Genomic DNA, 15,422 nt, shown 5'->3' with positions numbered 1-15,422 from the left:
AATTGATATATACATATATATATATATTTGTTTTACTCACATTAAAATTTAAATGTTAGAATTTAGATAAAAAAAGAAAAATAAAAAAATCCAAGTCATTAAATCCTTTATGTTATAAAAAAAAAGTTTATTTTCCCTTCACTTCAGCTTGCGGGTGTCCTAAACTCCTGCAAATGCTGCAGCTCCATCTAGTGGCACAGCAGCCGGTTGTCAGGGTAGAAGGAAATTTTTAGAAATACTAATTAAGAAAATTATTAGGATTTGAATTCTGCATATTTTGAAGTGTAATCTTCTCAAAATTTCCTTTTTAAAACAAAACAACAAAACGAAGTTAGAATCTTCTCTAGCTCTTCTTGAAATTAAAAAGATAATTAATTATACTAATTTAGAAAGATTAGTATATGAAAGTCCATCCAATCTATTTCTCTGGTATTTTTTTTTTTGCCTGAGTAGTCGAAGACTTACAGATATATTCCTATTTCTAATAAGAAAAGGTAGTACGTCTGAAAATGTGTATGTGTAGATAATTACATGGTGCTACGGTAGTTCTGATCTGAATTTCTTAAAACACTTGCCAAATATTCATTAAGCATCAAAACATTCAAATTTGTTTACTATATCCACTCATCATTCTATCTCTCCATCCATCATATATAGAGACTGTGCACATGTTTATGCAGACAGCAGACCACATTCTGCTCTCAATTACACTATAGCCTAATTTATTTTAGTGTAGTTACTTGAACTCTCACTGGTCTGATATGGAAATTACTGTCTTGTGTATCTGTATATAGAGCAGATCTATACACACAGAGTGTGATGAACATATGTTGTAATGTGATCTTAATACAAATAGGTTGGTTCTTTGGGGTTCTCACCTCATCCAGATGGGAATTGACTTTCAGTGTTTTACACCACTACAACTGTGTTTAGTTTTTCAACACATCTTGCTCCTGCCTTTGATCTAATCAGAAAATAAACATTCTTGATTTGATTTGCTCAGCTGCTGCCAGAGCCACAAAATATAGATTTCATCTTGTGTCCTGAACTCTACTCTCATGCTGCTTGTACAAATCTGTTGAATTCAATAAATGTATTTAGCCTTATTAAGATTCGGGAAAGCAAATATTATCCTCCAGTGATGCAGCAGATAACAGGAGTTAATAGCAAGTGTGTGATAAAGATCACAGGATTCCCTGTAAACAAGATGCTGCATTGCACAGAGAGCATCTTGTCTGCATATCCTTCATAAGTAACTAGGCATCCTCATGGGCTTCTTTAGTTATTTTAGAAAGTTGTGTAAACAGTATTATCTACTTAATGCCCCAAATGATATAATAATTGATATGGAAATGGGGCAAAGCTCAATAGATCATAATACAACTCTCCACGGACTCTTGGAGATGATCTGCCCAGATTTTATTTAAATTTTCTTCTAGCTTGTATGTATGCAGCCTGTGGTTTGTTAGACATGCTAGGCAGATGTTTGTTAGACAATGCTTTCTTTTTTTTGCCTTTTTTTTTTTAAAAGAAATTAAATATGAATTTAGGAGTACTTCAGAGGTGTCAATGGCAATATGAAGAACAAGATGATACTGAAAAGCTCTGATATATTGTGTGTTGTTGAGAAAAGTGGGTAATAACAGATTGCTAGCATATGTGGTACCACAGTGGTCGTATGGTTCCTCTTGTTCAGACTGCAAGAGTAGTGGAAATAAATGCTAGAGTTCTAAGAAATGCTTAAAACTGGAAAAATGTATTTGAAAATATTTTTCTGTTCCCTCTTGTGAAAAATGATATTGAAGCCTGGAGATTTTTCTTAATATATTCTAAAATTCTCTTACACAAGACTTTCTGCTTTATTTTTATAAAGTAGTGGTTAAAATATTTCCCTTATTCAACCACTCATTAGTTCTTTAAGTTTATTTATTAGTCAGACTCACTCAATTGTTTTCACTTTCAAGACATCACATGCAGCTGTCTCAGGTATAAATTATGTCAGGCAAAAACTAAGCTGTGTTGCTGTTGCTTTGTCCATGCAAGATGGACTTTAGAACATGCAACTGTGCCATGTCTCTGTTTTGCAGAGTTGTGATGCCACTTGTGCTTCACTGTTTCTCTATTTAGTGTGGTCTCCAGATACCCACATTAGACTTCAAGAAAAATTAGCTACTAGTTAGCTATTTGTTTGTTTGTTTGTTTTTTGAAACATTTTCAATGTCATTCAGAGGAAAAACAAGATGTGTTGGCAGATGGAGAGCCCCCATTTAATTTTTATACATCTTATGAAAAAGCCAGAAGACATTCAGTGCATGAATGGAGGCTTTGCATCCACTACTGTATCCCTGCACCAAGGAAAGGTAATGGGGAAAGTGACTCCCTGCAGGAACCTCGCCCTGCCTGGCTGCACTTTTTTACCTGAGGCAGGTGAAATTACATGTATGGGCAGAGGGAACCCAGTCCTCGCAGGCTGTCATTCCAAGGGGAAGATCATATAGTCAATATGGGAGCAGGAATGCTATTATATTTTATTTTAGTAGCATGTAAAAACCAAGTGAAAAGAAATAGGCAGAAGGTGATTTTGAAATGTGTGTAAATAAAAGCTGAATTCTTTTGGCAGGTCTAACCAGTCTCTGAGAGTACAGAGCTAAGACAGAACTGGCTGGTTGCCTGCAGAGCTGATGAGCCAGTCTGTCTCACTACAGTCCAGTGAAATAAATATATAATTCTTTTACTTCTCTAGTGTATAAGGAACGTAACTCCTGATTCTAAAATAAGACTGCACTAGTAAGAAACTATGTCATGGTCAATAAGTATATAGGTTTGACAATTTACTGCCCTAAGTTCTCTTCTATTTTAATATATCTTCAAGAAATGAAATAGGCTTCCATAAATCAAACTTGCCTCCATCCCAATGCACATTTCTGCAATAAATGTTGGGGTTAACTTATCTGGTCAACTGAATGAGGAAGCTTTACTGGGGAAGTACTGGGTGAGGAAATAGGGGCACAGAGGTTAAGTTACTCGTGCAAAGTTCTGACCAAGTCTGTGGGCAGAGCTCTGGGTGAAATCGAGGCCCTATGGGTCCCCTACCACTATCACCACTGTACTAGATTTCACAAAGGATTTTCAGTGTCATGTCTGAGATGAATAAATCTGAAAGTCACAGGCTCTGAATTTGTAGGAAGAGGATACACATGTGATTTGCCTGAAGGATGTTGAATTGTTTGGGAAGATTTTGGTTCTATTGTACTCTAACACATTATGAAATCACAAACTGATTTAATGAACACTGCACATGATTTTTTGATGACACATGCTGTAGGCTCTGTGGTTTCATACAGGAGGTGAATTGACAGGAAACAGAAACTGAACTCAGCCTTTGGGTGGGGCAGATGTGTTCTTCCTGAGTAGCACTGAAGATGTTGTGGCTGACTGGCAGATGCTGCACTGAAAAGGGTCTCCACTAAAGAAGTTCAGTGAGGAGGCATTAGCCAGCAGACATGTTGTTCTTTCTGCAGGCCATTCCTCTATTAATTAGTTAATTATCCCCCATTATAGAAGGAGATTGACCTCTGCCTTCTAGTGGATAGGAACTAAGTGACCTATCTAGGACCATTTCTCTGACAAAACTCTGCTAGCACATTATGTGGAAATATGGTCCCTCTGATCTTGCTGTCATCTGTAGGGTGAGGTTCTGTGGACTCAATTAGCTACTACATTACAGTCCCATTGTGGCCTGAGGACAATCCAAGGCAGTTCTGCCTGGGATGTGGCACACAATGAGGGAAGAGAGCCAAAGGGGGTAGTTATTTCTCCCTGTTCTTTTGGTCTTTCACCACAAGCTGCTCTGGAGACAGGAGCACCACAGCAGCTGTGCTTCCTTTCTGCCTTCATCTGAAGTCACCTTAATGTGATGCAGACCTTAGACATGCATTCTCTTTGCCATTTAGTTACTGATTCAGATCTGATACTCTAAGAAGGGGTTTCCTTTGATCCATTTAAATCTCCTACAATAATTGGATGTTGTGGGAAGATGAATCCTTACCGCTCACTTAATTACTCTTAAATCTCTTACTTCTGGCATAACTAGAAAAAACAGTAGTTGTCAAATACAAATAATGCACATATTTTGAGTTTAATGCCTAGCTGTTAATAGGTACTTAAAATATTATGCTTCCACCCTAGACACTCCTATTATTCTGTGCTTTTTCTAAGCCATCCTTTTTATAACAATGCACAGCATTTTTTTTTTCAGATTCAGTGCATTTTCAATTAGCTGATTCTTTTACGTGTCTGGAAGGTAAGTAAATACAGTTAGTTCTAATTTATAGCATCACTGTGCTTGTAGTATCTGTATCTGGAGTGCAGGCCTGAAAGTACTCAGTGGACTACATTCAGGATGACATGTTAATTACAGTATTTATGAGAATTATTTTACCAGATTATTAAAATAAGTGTATGGGAGAGATAACAGAGTTGTGGGAAATTACAGAAGCAGGTAAACAAGAGATTTTTTTCAGATCTTCGGAAGCTTTCACAGGAGTGTTAGGGCCAAGACAAGATTAGTATTTGTATATGTGGGTTGGATCCCTGAAAGAAATAGCTGTAATACCACAGTACCACCAAGATGATATCTGCATGGTGTGCCAGGCTGTAAAACTCAGGCAATGCCTGATTTACATAAACCTCTGAAAGGCAACAGGGAAGCACATGCTGAACACAGACTGTCTGTTAGCCATGTGTCTCACAGCTTGATAGTAAGAATTAAATGCTAGCTTTATATTAGCCAGATGTTCTCCTCAACAGCTCCCTTCTGTGGTTCCTTTCCATTATGTATACAGGGCATGTAATGAATTTTCCACCCCAGTCAGAGCTGCACTGGAAGATCACCCCAAACAAGAACCTGCCTTCAGTGCATGTCATAAAGCTGTATCAGCTACAAAAGGGACATGAAGCATCTTCATTCATAGAATGATCATCACTTTTATTTTTTGCTGCTACCAAAGCTGATTGTAAACCTCCCCCCTAGGTCCTCCCACCCACAGCAGTTGACTCTGGTGGGAACAGACCCAAACCCATCATTCTCAGAAATGACAGATGTTGTTTGACGAGGCTTCAGCTGGAGCAGTAAAAAACCTGTATTTTCTTATGCTGACTTTTCACACAAAATAGCATGCATTCAACATAACCAAACCATAAAACTTAATAAGCTTAATACCTTATGTGTTCCTCATATCTGTAAATATGATATTTTACAACATAAATGTTAAGGTCCTTTTTGAGCATGACAGATATTTAGGATTTTTTCCATTAATATAATGTTAAGTCATCCAAATTAGTAATTTCCAGTTCTTACTCTTTCAGGAGCTTATGTTTTGGGAAAGGACCTGGCAGCTTTGCTCTTTAAGGAAAATGTTTATGTTCATTGTACATACTCCCGAACTGCAAGTTCTTTCAGGGTTAAAACTCGTATGGGATCTTTCTTTGCCTTCCATTCTTCCAGTTTTTCTTGCAAAGACAGAAAATCCTTGCCAAGTTCATATGCCAAACTGATCATTGTTTCTAACAATGGAATATAATACCTGTGGCTAGAATGCACACAAAGGCGTGATAGAGCTTTTTCTCCATATTCAAAGGCACTTGCAGGGTTTTCCAGGTCCTTGTGGCACACCACGATAGCGCAGAGAGTTGGGACAACTGAGACAGGGTTTCTTCTTGTCAGCCTTTCCTGCAGACCGATGACTTCTAAAAGGATTTCCAAAGCTTTGGTGTACTGGCCACCTCGCAGGCAGCCATAGGCTTCCTGAAGCTCTGGCCTTATTAAAAAGTCAATAAATTTTTTTGACCTTCGGACATATTTCATAGAATATAGAAGTCTCAGGTAGTCCATGAAAGCTAATTTTCTCTCATTGATTATTTCTTCTGTGAAGTTCCCTGTTAGAGTTTTTTTGGGAAAGGTCACATCTTCCATTTCTTCACTAAATTCCTCCAGCAGATTTCTGTGCAGTTTCTCAAAATCTGAATAACGCCGTTCAATTACAGACTTGTTGCTGTCAAAACTCCCTGTTTGCAAAATGATGATTTTATACATCTAAACACAATAAAACAGAAAAATAAACATGAGAAGGACCATTCTATCACCAGTATAGTCAAATTTTGCCTGTAAATGCTTTGAAATTACTTTGTACTGATATATTCCAGCAGCCAAAACTTTCCTGCACCAGTTTTATGTGTGAAATCTTCTATACTCCTATGGCTTAAAGGAGCTGCTGCATAAGATTCTGGTGCATTCTAAGTGTAGGCCTGATCTTCAAATATAATTCCCACCTTCTGCTGGTTTGGACTTTTGTCACCCAACTTAGTCTTGTCTAAGTTAGTAAATTAGAGTTAGTAAATAAGTTGCAGATAAACTATAGATTAACAGATCCCATCCTGCAAGGTGCTGGGAATAATGAGCTAGCACCAGACTAAAGCATGTGAAATCACTTACGAAGCATTTCTGTAGCTGTACTTTGTTTGTAACAGCCATGTTGCAATCAGTCATCTTCAGTGAACTGAATGGATTTCCCAGACAATGTTGAATGTAATCTATTTTACATTGGTCATAATACTCAGAACTGTTGTTTGTATCAGACATTTCTAGGGATTTGGGGGTGTTATTAATGCTGTGAAAGAAGAGGGAGTATTTGGCAGCAGTGTTTGGTGTGTGCAAAAATAACACACCAAGCTACTCCAAAACCTTTTTTCCACTCTAAATCATTGTCCTGTTATTCAGACTTACTTGGCATACAAATAATGCAAAAAAACCCCAAACCATTTCTATGAAAAATCTGTTTGGTGTCCAAAACCCTTCACTAGCAGCTAACAGCAACAATGTACTACATTAAGAATACTCAAGAGCATGTCCTCCTCAGCTCTTCACCAGCCTCAAAATGTCTATAACAAATGGGAGAGCTGCAAAACAAAATTATGTGCTATGTGATGTGTAAATAGATTATCTTCTGGTCCTGATCCAAGCATAATGATGTTGAACAAGGGTCAAATCCCCAGTGTGTGTAAACCAGTGGAGCACCACTGAGACCAGAGTAACTGTGTCAACATATAGCATCTAAGGATGTGGGCTGGTGACCTTGCTGCCTTTTGGATGGTGACAATGTTCCCATTGAACTGCACCCTGTTTCCATTGAATTACACAGGAACCAGAGCAGTTCTACTCATGCCATCATTTCCTTTCTGATGATGAAAGCTGCAAACCAGTGCAAAACAGTGCATGAGTGTCTGTTTGATTATCTTCCTTGTTTTTCCTTAAAGAGAAATTATCTATCATTTGACTATCATGCAAACTGGTTGAATTTTGTTGTAATATAAATCTTTTTCATAGGCATGCACCTTACAACTACATTTAATTACTTACGGGTATGCTGAATACTCTTGTTCTCATAGTTTTACTAAATGGCCTCAAGTTGCACCGGTGGAGTTTTAGATTGTATATCAGGACAAAATTCTTTACTGAAAGAGTGGTCAGGCACTGCAACAGGCTGCTCAGAAAAGTGGTGGAGTCACCATCCCTGTGGGTGTTCAAAAAACATGTAGAGGTGGCACTTCAGGATGTGGTTTAGTTGGCATGGTAGTGTTGGGTTGATGGTTTGACTTGATGCACTTAGAATCATTAAGACTAGAAAGGACTCCTATGATGCTATTGTATGAGTCTAAAGTGATTTTTAACAATTTAGAAAGCTGGATAAAATTCAATGTATGCATGGACTGCAGCATCAGTAGGTGGTGGTGCAACAAGATAATAGAACAGTCTCCAGAACACATACATGCTTCAATTCTTCCAAGGTGCAACACCCAGTATCAGCAACACTATGATTTGTGGCATTTTCCATCTACAGAACTTAGAGGTTGTTGCAAATGAGGAAAACATCCCTATTGAGTTTCACAGGAGTACAGAGAGAGACTTGCTCTTTATCAGTCCTCCTGAAGGCCAGAGGCAGAATCAAAAATAAGACCCCAGTGTTAATACTGTGAGTAAAGATACAAAAATGCAACCTATTCTGTTGTCCTACATACTCATGTTTCAACATAAAAACATGGCAGAAATCCAATAACTAATGGAGCTACAGGTAGGGAAGGGGAATGATCCCAAACAATCTAACTGGAGAATGTCTCAGACTTTGTCAACAGCAAATAATTTTGCACTTGTGCTAACATAATCTCTGATGTGGAATTTATACAAATGAAATGCAGTTGCTGCAGCAGGCTAGCTCAGTGGAAATGTAACTATATTGATATCTTTATACTTGTGTGAATTTCCTTAATGTTGACAAGGCTCTGTGTGTTACAGATATTCAAACTACTAATTTACTTGATATCAGCAGATTTCATGAACCAAGTGCCAGAGTTGTTTTGTAGGAGGAGATTCCACCAGCTGTGCTCATACAGTCAGTGAGAACATGATCATGGCTTGCAACTCTTGTCCCACAGTAAGGCTTTCATGTAGTGAGACATGCTGTGTGCTGTGCAGACCCCTTTAGAGTGATTAAAATAAATTATCTTCTTACATATTAATTTCTTATCTTACCACATATTTAGATAAGTGGTGCTCTACAATTCTGGTTGATGGGATTTCAAAAAGGAGTTTGACTTGTCTGCACTGGCTTTTTTCATTCCTCCAATATTCCTGAAGCTCCTTGGTGGTCATTGAAGAGTTGGGACTTAACGATGCACTGGAATCTAAACCAATATATTTAGTATTTCAGGTTATAACCTTTGCATTTGGAAAGAAAATTCTTACACATTTATTGTGAAAGGAGAGCTTAAAATTTCTGTTGCTATAATAGCAAAATAAATCAAAACAATAAAATAAAATACAGATAAAATAATTGCTAAAAATAACTGATAATAAAGACAGGTCCAGATTCTTTGAGTAAAGCTGTTGTGGTCTGAAATTTTGAAAAACATCAAATCAGATGCAGAATACAAAGTTATAGAAAAATAGACAAGAAATATTGCATCATACACACAGATATACACATGCTTATAGAAAAATATAGGACAGCTGGTTGAAGACATTACTTACAAGGACATTTGTATCATTTCAAAAGGTTGTTTTATCTATCTTTTAAAACTGCTAACTCTTCTTAGCAGGCAACATATAGGCTAGCAAAGTGGATAAAAGAAATGGAATATATGTATTTCAGTTGGCACACCAGTGCCAATTTCCAATCAACAATGTCTCTGTCGATGCAGTCAGCTGAAGTCAGTCTGTGATGTGTCTAACATTCAGACAGTGGAGGAGAATGACCATAAATTAATGGGAAGATAACAGCTTTATGCAGAAATAGTATTGTAAAGGAACCTCAGTCCTCCTTCACTGGCCCCACTTTTCCTTGTTCTTAATCACTTGGCCACAGTTTCAGTTGTCAAGATCTTTGAGGTTTGGTTCAATCACTGCAAAGTATAGATTTCATAAGAGAGGTGGTGATTATGGCATCTTTGCAGGCTGAAAATCTTGATGATGTTATATATATTTTGGATTTTATATAAAAATGTATTTAATAACAGATGACAGCAATTTTAAGCATAGTAATAATTCAATGCTGCCTCTGTATGAGGCACATGAGCAACAACTGCTTGAGATTAGCTTCAGTCTTGGCATCCTTGCTCACGCTGCCAAGAAGTTCAGGTTTTGTGATGTACAGAAAATCCTCTCTTAAGACTGGTACACATTTTAGGTGGAAGGAATTTAAAAGGAAAACTGTGTGTATATGCATAGCAGGATGTGCATCTCTTTCATTTTTGCTACCTTATTACTACAAGTTAAATCAAGGTTTATTTTCAGTGGACTATATCAATGTAAATCTGGACTAATGCTGCAATAAATAAATCAAAGGTTTTAGTATAAAGCATTAAGGCTATAAATAGCTACATGAAAAATCAAGGAGAATATCAACCTTGCTGGTCATCTTTTTCTGCGTTTTCTTTTCTCACTTGACATGACATTTCAGCTTTGGGTTGAGTTTGCTCTTCATCATCTGGACTTCTGGTAGAAAATGAAGTAATTCTGTTTACAGCTTCTAACAGTTCCTTTTCTGCTGTGCAGTGTGAGTCTTGGTCCATGGCAAGCTACTGAAAGATTACAAAAAAGATTACAAAAAACCTTACCTGTTACATCATTGTATTATACCAGCAGTTGAAAAAATTCTAAGAGGATCCAAACAACTTTGCTAGGATGCTGTGTTCAGTTAGTTACAATTCAGCCAACAGGTGAAAATCAGAGCACAACCTACTCTAAAAAAAGACACAAGTCTCCCTGTTCCAAATGTAAAAATAACGCCCAAGCAGGGGTTGTTAAGTAATGAGAGGGTTTAGGACAGGGATGTTACCACATATCATTTTGCCTCCGCTTGTCTACCACACAATTGTGCAATGGTGGACACAGAAGTGAGGAAGGAAGCTCCTTCAGCAGACCTATTGATTCCTGGCAAAATGTGAGGCTATAAAAAGAAAACCAATTACTTCCCCTACTGGAAATGGAAGTGCAAACCACTTTCCTTTAGCAGAAACCCTTCCTTTGCCTGGCTTGGTTAAGTGTGTATGTGTTGTCACCCTCCTTAATAAGAGCATCATGGAAACCCCTAATTTTGGACTTCAGGGTAGGAAGCTAAAATTTTCACTGATCTCTTTGGCTTTCTGAAGAGGACCCACTTCTTGTCTAACTGGTCAGTCCTTTGAAAATCATGACAGTTTATCCCAAGAGCATAAACTTCCAAATATTTGGCTTAATGTAAAGATAATCTCAAATGTAGTGCATTAAATGAGGAATATGAAAATGGCTGGACAAATTTGGACAAATTTTTCTTTGTTGCACATTGGTATAACCTTATAAGCAAAATTGTATTTATAGTCAAGATATATATTTTTGTATATGTTGAACTTCATATAAATAAGATATAGATATATACATCTGTACATATATAAAAATAGCACTTAAAAGCAATATTTACCAGAGAAACACAGCACACTTCTAAACAGAAGAATGCAGAAGTGAATGCTAGAATACTCAAGCCTTGTGCCTTGAACATATCTGCCTTGAAAACTCTGCACTTCATATAAAGCTTCACAGCTAAAAATAATTTTAAGTTCTTTTAAATAAGCTATTTATTTTTTACATATCTTTAAAATCGAAAACAATACAAAACTCTGCAACAAATTACACCCTTTTACTGTCAACAGGCACTCATCCTGTTCCGTTTCAGGGTAAATGCCACTCCAGCTGTTACACTGAGCTGAAGCACTAGAAACTCAGGTGCACAAACCACTCACCTGGGGACTGCTGAGGAGTTTTTAGTTGTGGTGCAGGAGTAGTCGGTAGGAAGTCATGAAAAGCCTGCTTCGCATTTCAGAACACAGCCAAATGTGCCCGTGTTTTCTTCTAACAAGCAGATTCTGGTTTTTTACAAAAAGGAAGGAAGAAGCCTTGATTAAATCAGACTTCCTCGTCCAATTGGCTCACTGGTTCAGTGCTGGCTGATTACGCAGGAGGTTCCTCTGTGGCTCCAGCAGCCCCAGTCCGGCAGCAAGGGTGGGTTTACAAACCCCAGTGTCATGATTACCCGTGCACACCACAAAGTCTGGCAGAAAGGAAAGGCTTGAACAGTAAATGCAATTAGAAAATCAATGGAATCTTCTCTGCGTGGATTTCTGAAACCAAAAAACCTCTTAGCAAAAGAGAGATTAGGAAAAAAAAAAGGCAAATACCTAAGTGTGCTTATGTGGAAAAATAGGCCCCTTGGGACATCTTTAAAATACAGACTGAACATTGAGTTAATGAAAGAAAATGCAGATGGTACCACTAGAGATAGCCTCACTCTATGTAAACTTGCACTTCTGACAGAAATCCTGATTCTGTACAGTGCTTAAACATATGCTTAATTTCAAATATCTGCTTAATTAAGGTTGAGAAAGGAAAATTATCGTACCTGCCATTACTACTAAACTTGAGATGGGCTTATGTGGGTGCCTAAAATTAATCCTGTGCTTAAATTCTTTGTTGAACTGAGGGCAAAGCTGAAGAAGAGTGACACATTAATCCATGTCCTTTGGCCCGGAAGCTTCCTCTGGCAGCTCACTTCGCTTTGCTTTAAAGCACCAGGATAGCTATTTCTGGGGTAAATAATACAGATGCTATGTTGTTTTTTTTTTTCAGTAATGTCATTTCCCTATTGCCAAACCTCACTCACTGAAAAACCAAGTGATTTTAATGCAGTACAAATGTGGAAGGCAGATATCCAAAGGACCACATGGATCCTGCCCCACACATTCCTTTAGAACAAACAATTTGAAATAATGTAAAACCAGGGCCATAAACTGGCAATGTCTCTCTTCTCCTTTATTTTCAACATAAAACAATGCCAACTTCAACTTGGACTCAGTCTAAATGTAGAAGTTTTGCCAAAATTTCTGTCAGAATGATGAAAAATCACTCCCATGGAGCTACAGGCATACTGGCAAAAGCCCTGGTTGTAGATGCTGTTGTGTTGGCAGAGTCCTTTAGCTGGGTTAGTGTGTTCCATGCAGAAAGTGATTTAAGTTATACCAGAAAAGAAATCTCTGCTTGCCAATACAGCTCTAAGGTGTTGCTATACCAGCCAACCCTTTTAAGTGCAGACAAGGCATGGGTTTCTGGCTTCAGTCTTATTCTTTTAAAGTTAGATTTATGGATTTGGTTACAATTATGAACAAAAACCAAGGGGAATTTCAGTGCATTTCACTCATGCTGACTGCTCACAGATGTATCTAAGCTTTGAATTCTAAATCTTTTAATTTATGTGTTGCCAGAAAGCAATATATTATTTTGTGATGCTCAGTGCTATTGTCCTGCCCTAGATAAAGCTGAAAGTATATTTTTCAGTGTATTAAGTATGACCTACACTTTCAGTTATTTCAGAATAAGTAAGTTCGAGTCAAAATTAACCTGGATGATTAAAGAAAAGTGAAATGTTATGAGCATGGCTGACTGACATGAAATAATTTACAAGTCATTGGTGTTCTACAAGAATTCTGCCTACCTCAGTAGAGGAGCCAGCTGTTACTGAACAGGTTCCTTGTGCCCAAGATCCATGACATCCACAGCAGCTTTAGCAGGCTGCTGCTGCTCATACTGTTCCCATGAGCTCAGGTTTGGTCCAGACAGTCCTTGGCTGTTCACTGGGACTCAGTTTTGTTAGTCTGGCAGCATTTTAAAATGCTGGATTAGCACATTCAAAAGAAGTCCACAGTATACAGTGGCGTTTGCTAGCAGAATGCATAACTAGTGTCTTTCCTTTTATGTCCTCAGTCCCACTTTCAATGGTCTTAATACTGTGTGCTTAATACTTAATCAGTGGCAAAGGGAAATTTTCACAATACCATTCTGAGAGATGGGCACAGTGCACTTACACCATCAGTTTATCTGACTATTCATAAAACTGCGGTAAATTTTAATGGAAAACCATGTTGAGTCATAGCAATGGAAAAGGGATCTTCATGCACTTCCTCACTCAGGTTTGTATTCTGTGAAAGCACTGACTTTGGCATATATTAAGTGTTAAAATGTATCTGCCAAGGGATGTGGAAAAATAGTGCTCTGCAATAGCACAAGAGTGAGGCAAGGTTAAAGTCATAAAACTGCAGTGCATAGAAGTGGTTATCTTAGGACTTAGTTTGTCCATATTGGTTTAAGATGAAAGAACTCATTTTGGGAAGACCAACTTGAAAGTGTATGTATAAAACTTGGTAAGCAGCCACCAGATGAGCTAGCCCTGCAATGCTTTGTCAAGGATGACTGAATTGAAAGACCATTGTTTGTGCTTTTGATGGTTAAAGAACCAGAAGGAACTGTTGCAGTAGCATAAAACATTCTGCCTTGATTTATACCCTGATTTGGCCAGTTCACATTTTCTCAATCAGATAGATTATATGAACCCAGACAGACACAGTATTTAGCCACAGAATACAAAAGTGGTATCAGCCTGAAAAATTGACTTGAACCAATGTTATACACAAACTGAAGTTTACTGGCAGATTTTACTGTAGTTTTGTTATTCTTGTTAAATATTCTTGTTAAAGCATGTGGCAGTAATATCCCTATTACAAAATACTCTTCACCTTCTATCCTAAGAAATACAGCTTCAGACAACCTCACAGAGTCTCTGCTGGTTTTTCCTCTCAGGCCCCTAACTATGTAACTGATCCTTACACCAACTTGTTCACTAAACTGTAGATAATGAGAGAGAAAAAAAAAAAAAAAAAAAAAGGAGGAAGAAATACCTAACATAATTATCCAGGTCCACTTTCATCACATAACTGATATTTAGATAGTGCTGTAATGTTGTGTTTGATCCTTCTTCAAGAGCCTTCTCTGTTCTAGTGCAGCTACATAAATACCTACCATTTCCATGTCTGAAGTAGTGAAAAAGTCAGCTGTTCTGCATGAATGTTTTGCACTTTTGGGGTGATATCATGATAAATGAACACCATACTCCTATGCTGACACAGCACAAAATTCTGTTCTGTGCTATTTTTGTAACATTCAATTGTATAGTGTTGTGTCATTTGAATGTGGCATTTGTTTACCATATTTCATATTACAAAACAACTCTTGAGAAGAGTGTAGTTTGAAGAAATAATTTGCCATTTAATAGCAAATATCCTGTGCTGGTGTTACTGAAGGGGTTTTCAACATGAAAGAAATATAACAGGCCCATTTTATACTGCCAAAGCCCTGTTAACACTTTACAGCTCCTTTATATATTTAAAGGAGTATGAAGGAGCTTTAGAGTAAATAACAGTCTTGTCCTGCCTTTCATCTGTGGTCTGTCAGTGACACAGAGCTGTAATGCAAGCCCAGTGGGTCAGTAGGATATGAAGCTAAATGGTCTGTGTTGGTCATTCTTCCTGCTGAAATCATAGAGGGTTAAGTACAAAATCACATGGAATAGAGCAATGTTTTCAAATATTTGGTTTTGAGTTATTAAGTATTCCACATATAGTCATTCCTTTGAGTGTTTCAATATTATTATAATGTCTCTGTCCCCTTTGCTTCTCAAATATAATTATGGTGTACTTAGGCTAAAACAAATAGTCATGTTTCACATGCAATTTATTTATATTCAAAATGTAAACATAATGAAATTTGGGATAGCTATTTATAGCAGACATGCTAATGCATAAAAGGCAGCTCCACAAATGGAGGGAAAGGCAGCTGGTGTGTATAGATAGCCACCTGGAGGATTAGCAGAGCATAACCTGGGTTTGCTGTGTGCTCTGCAAAAGGAAGAAATGTAATGCATGCATCTTAGTAACTTTTCACTATTTATTTATTTTCTTTTAAATAAGCATGAGCTTAAAATAGAGCATCAGTTTGGAAAAAAACG

General features: G+C 37.5%; 1 protein-coding gene across 2 annotated transcripts; it reads right to left on the bottom strand.

The window, feature by feature from the left end:
* Window positions 1-4,980: 4,980 nt before the first annotated feature.
* Window positions 4,981-11,436, bottom strand: SNX20 (sorting nexin 20). Of its 2 annotated transcripts, XM_030457814.1 has the most exons (5): window positions 11,332-11,372; window positions 10,710-10,712; window positions 9,960-10,134; window positions 8,588-8,739; window positions 4,981-6,094 (listed from the first exon to the last, which is right to left on the bottom strand). In XM_030457814.1, exons 3-5 carry the CDS (start codon window positions 10,123-10,125, stop codon window positions 5,426-5,428), a joined length of 987 nt encoding a protein of 328 aa, XP_030313674.1. In that variant the 5' UTR covers window positions 10,126-10,134; window positions 10,710-10,712; window positions 11,332-11,372; the 3' UTR covers window positions 4,981-5,425. The 2 variants fall into 2 exon arrangements, with proteins under 2 accessions (XP_030313674.1, XP_008499523.1); XM_008501301.2 differs by lacking the exon at window positions 10,710-10,712 and having other exon boundaries at window positions 11,332-11,436.
* Between the last annotated feature and the right edge of the window lie 3,986 nt (window positions 11,437-15,422).

The sequence above is a fragment of the Calypte anna genome, chromosome 11 (assembly GCF_003957555.1).
Source record: "Calypte anna isolate BGI_N300 chromosome 11, bCalAnn1_v1.p, whole genome shotgun sequence".
In the NCBI taxonomy this organism is placed as follows: domain Eukaryota; kingdom Metazoa; phylum Chordata; class Aves; order Apodiformes; family Trochilidae; genus Calypte; species Calypte anna.
This window is presented reverse-complemented; position numbering and strand designations above follow the sequence as displayed.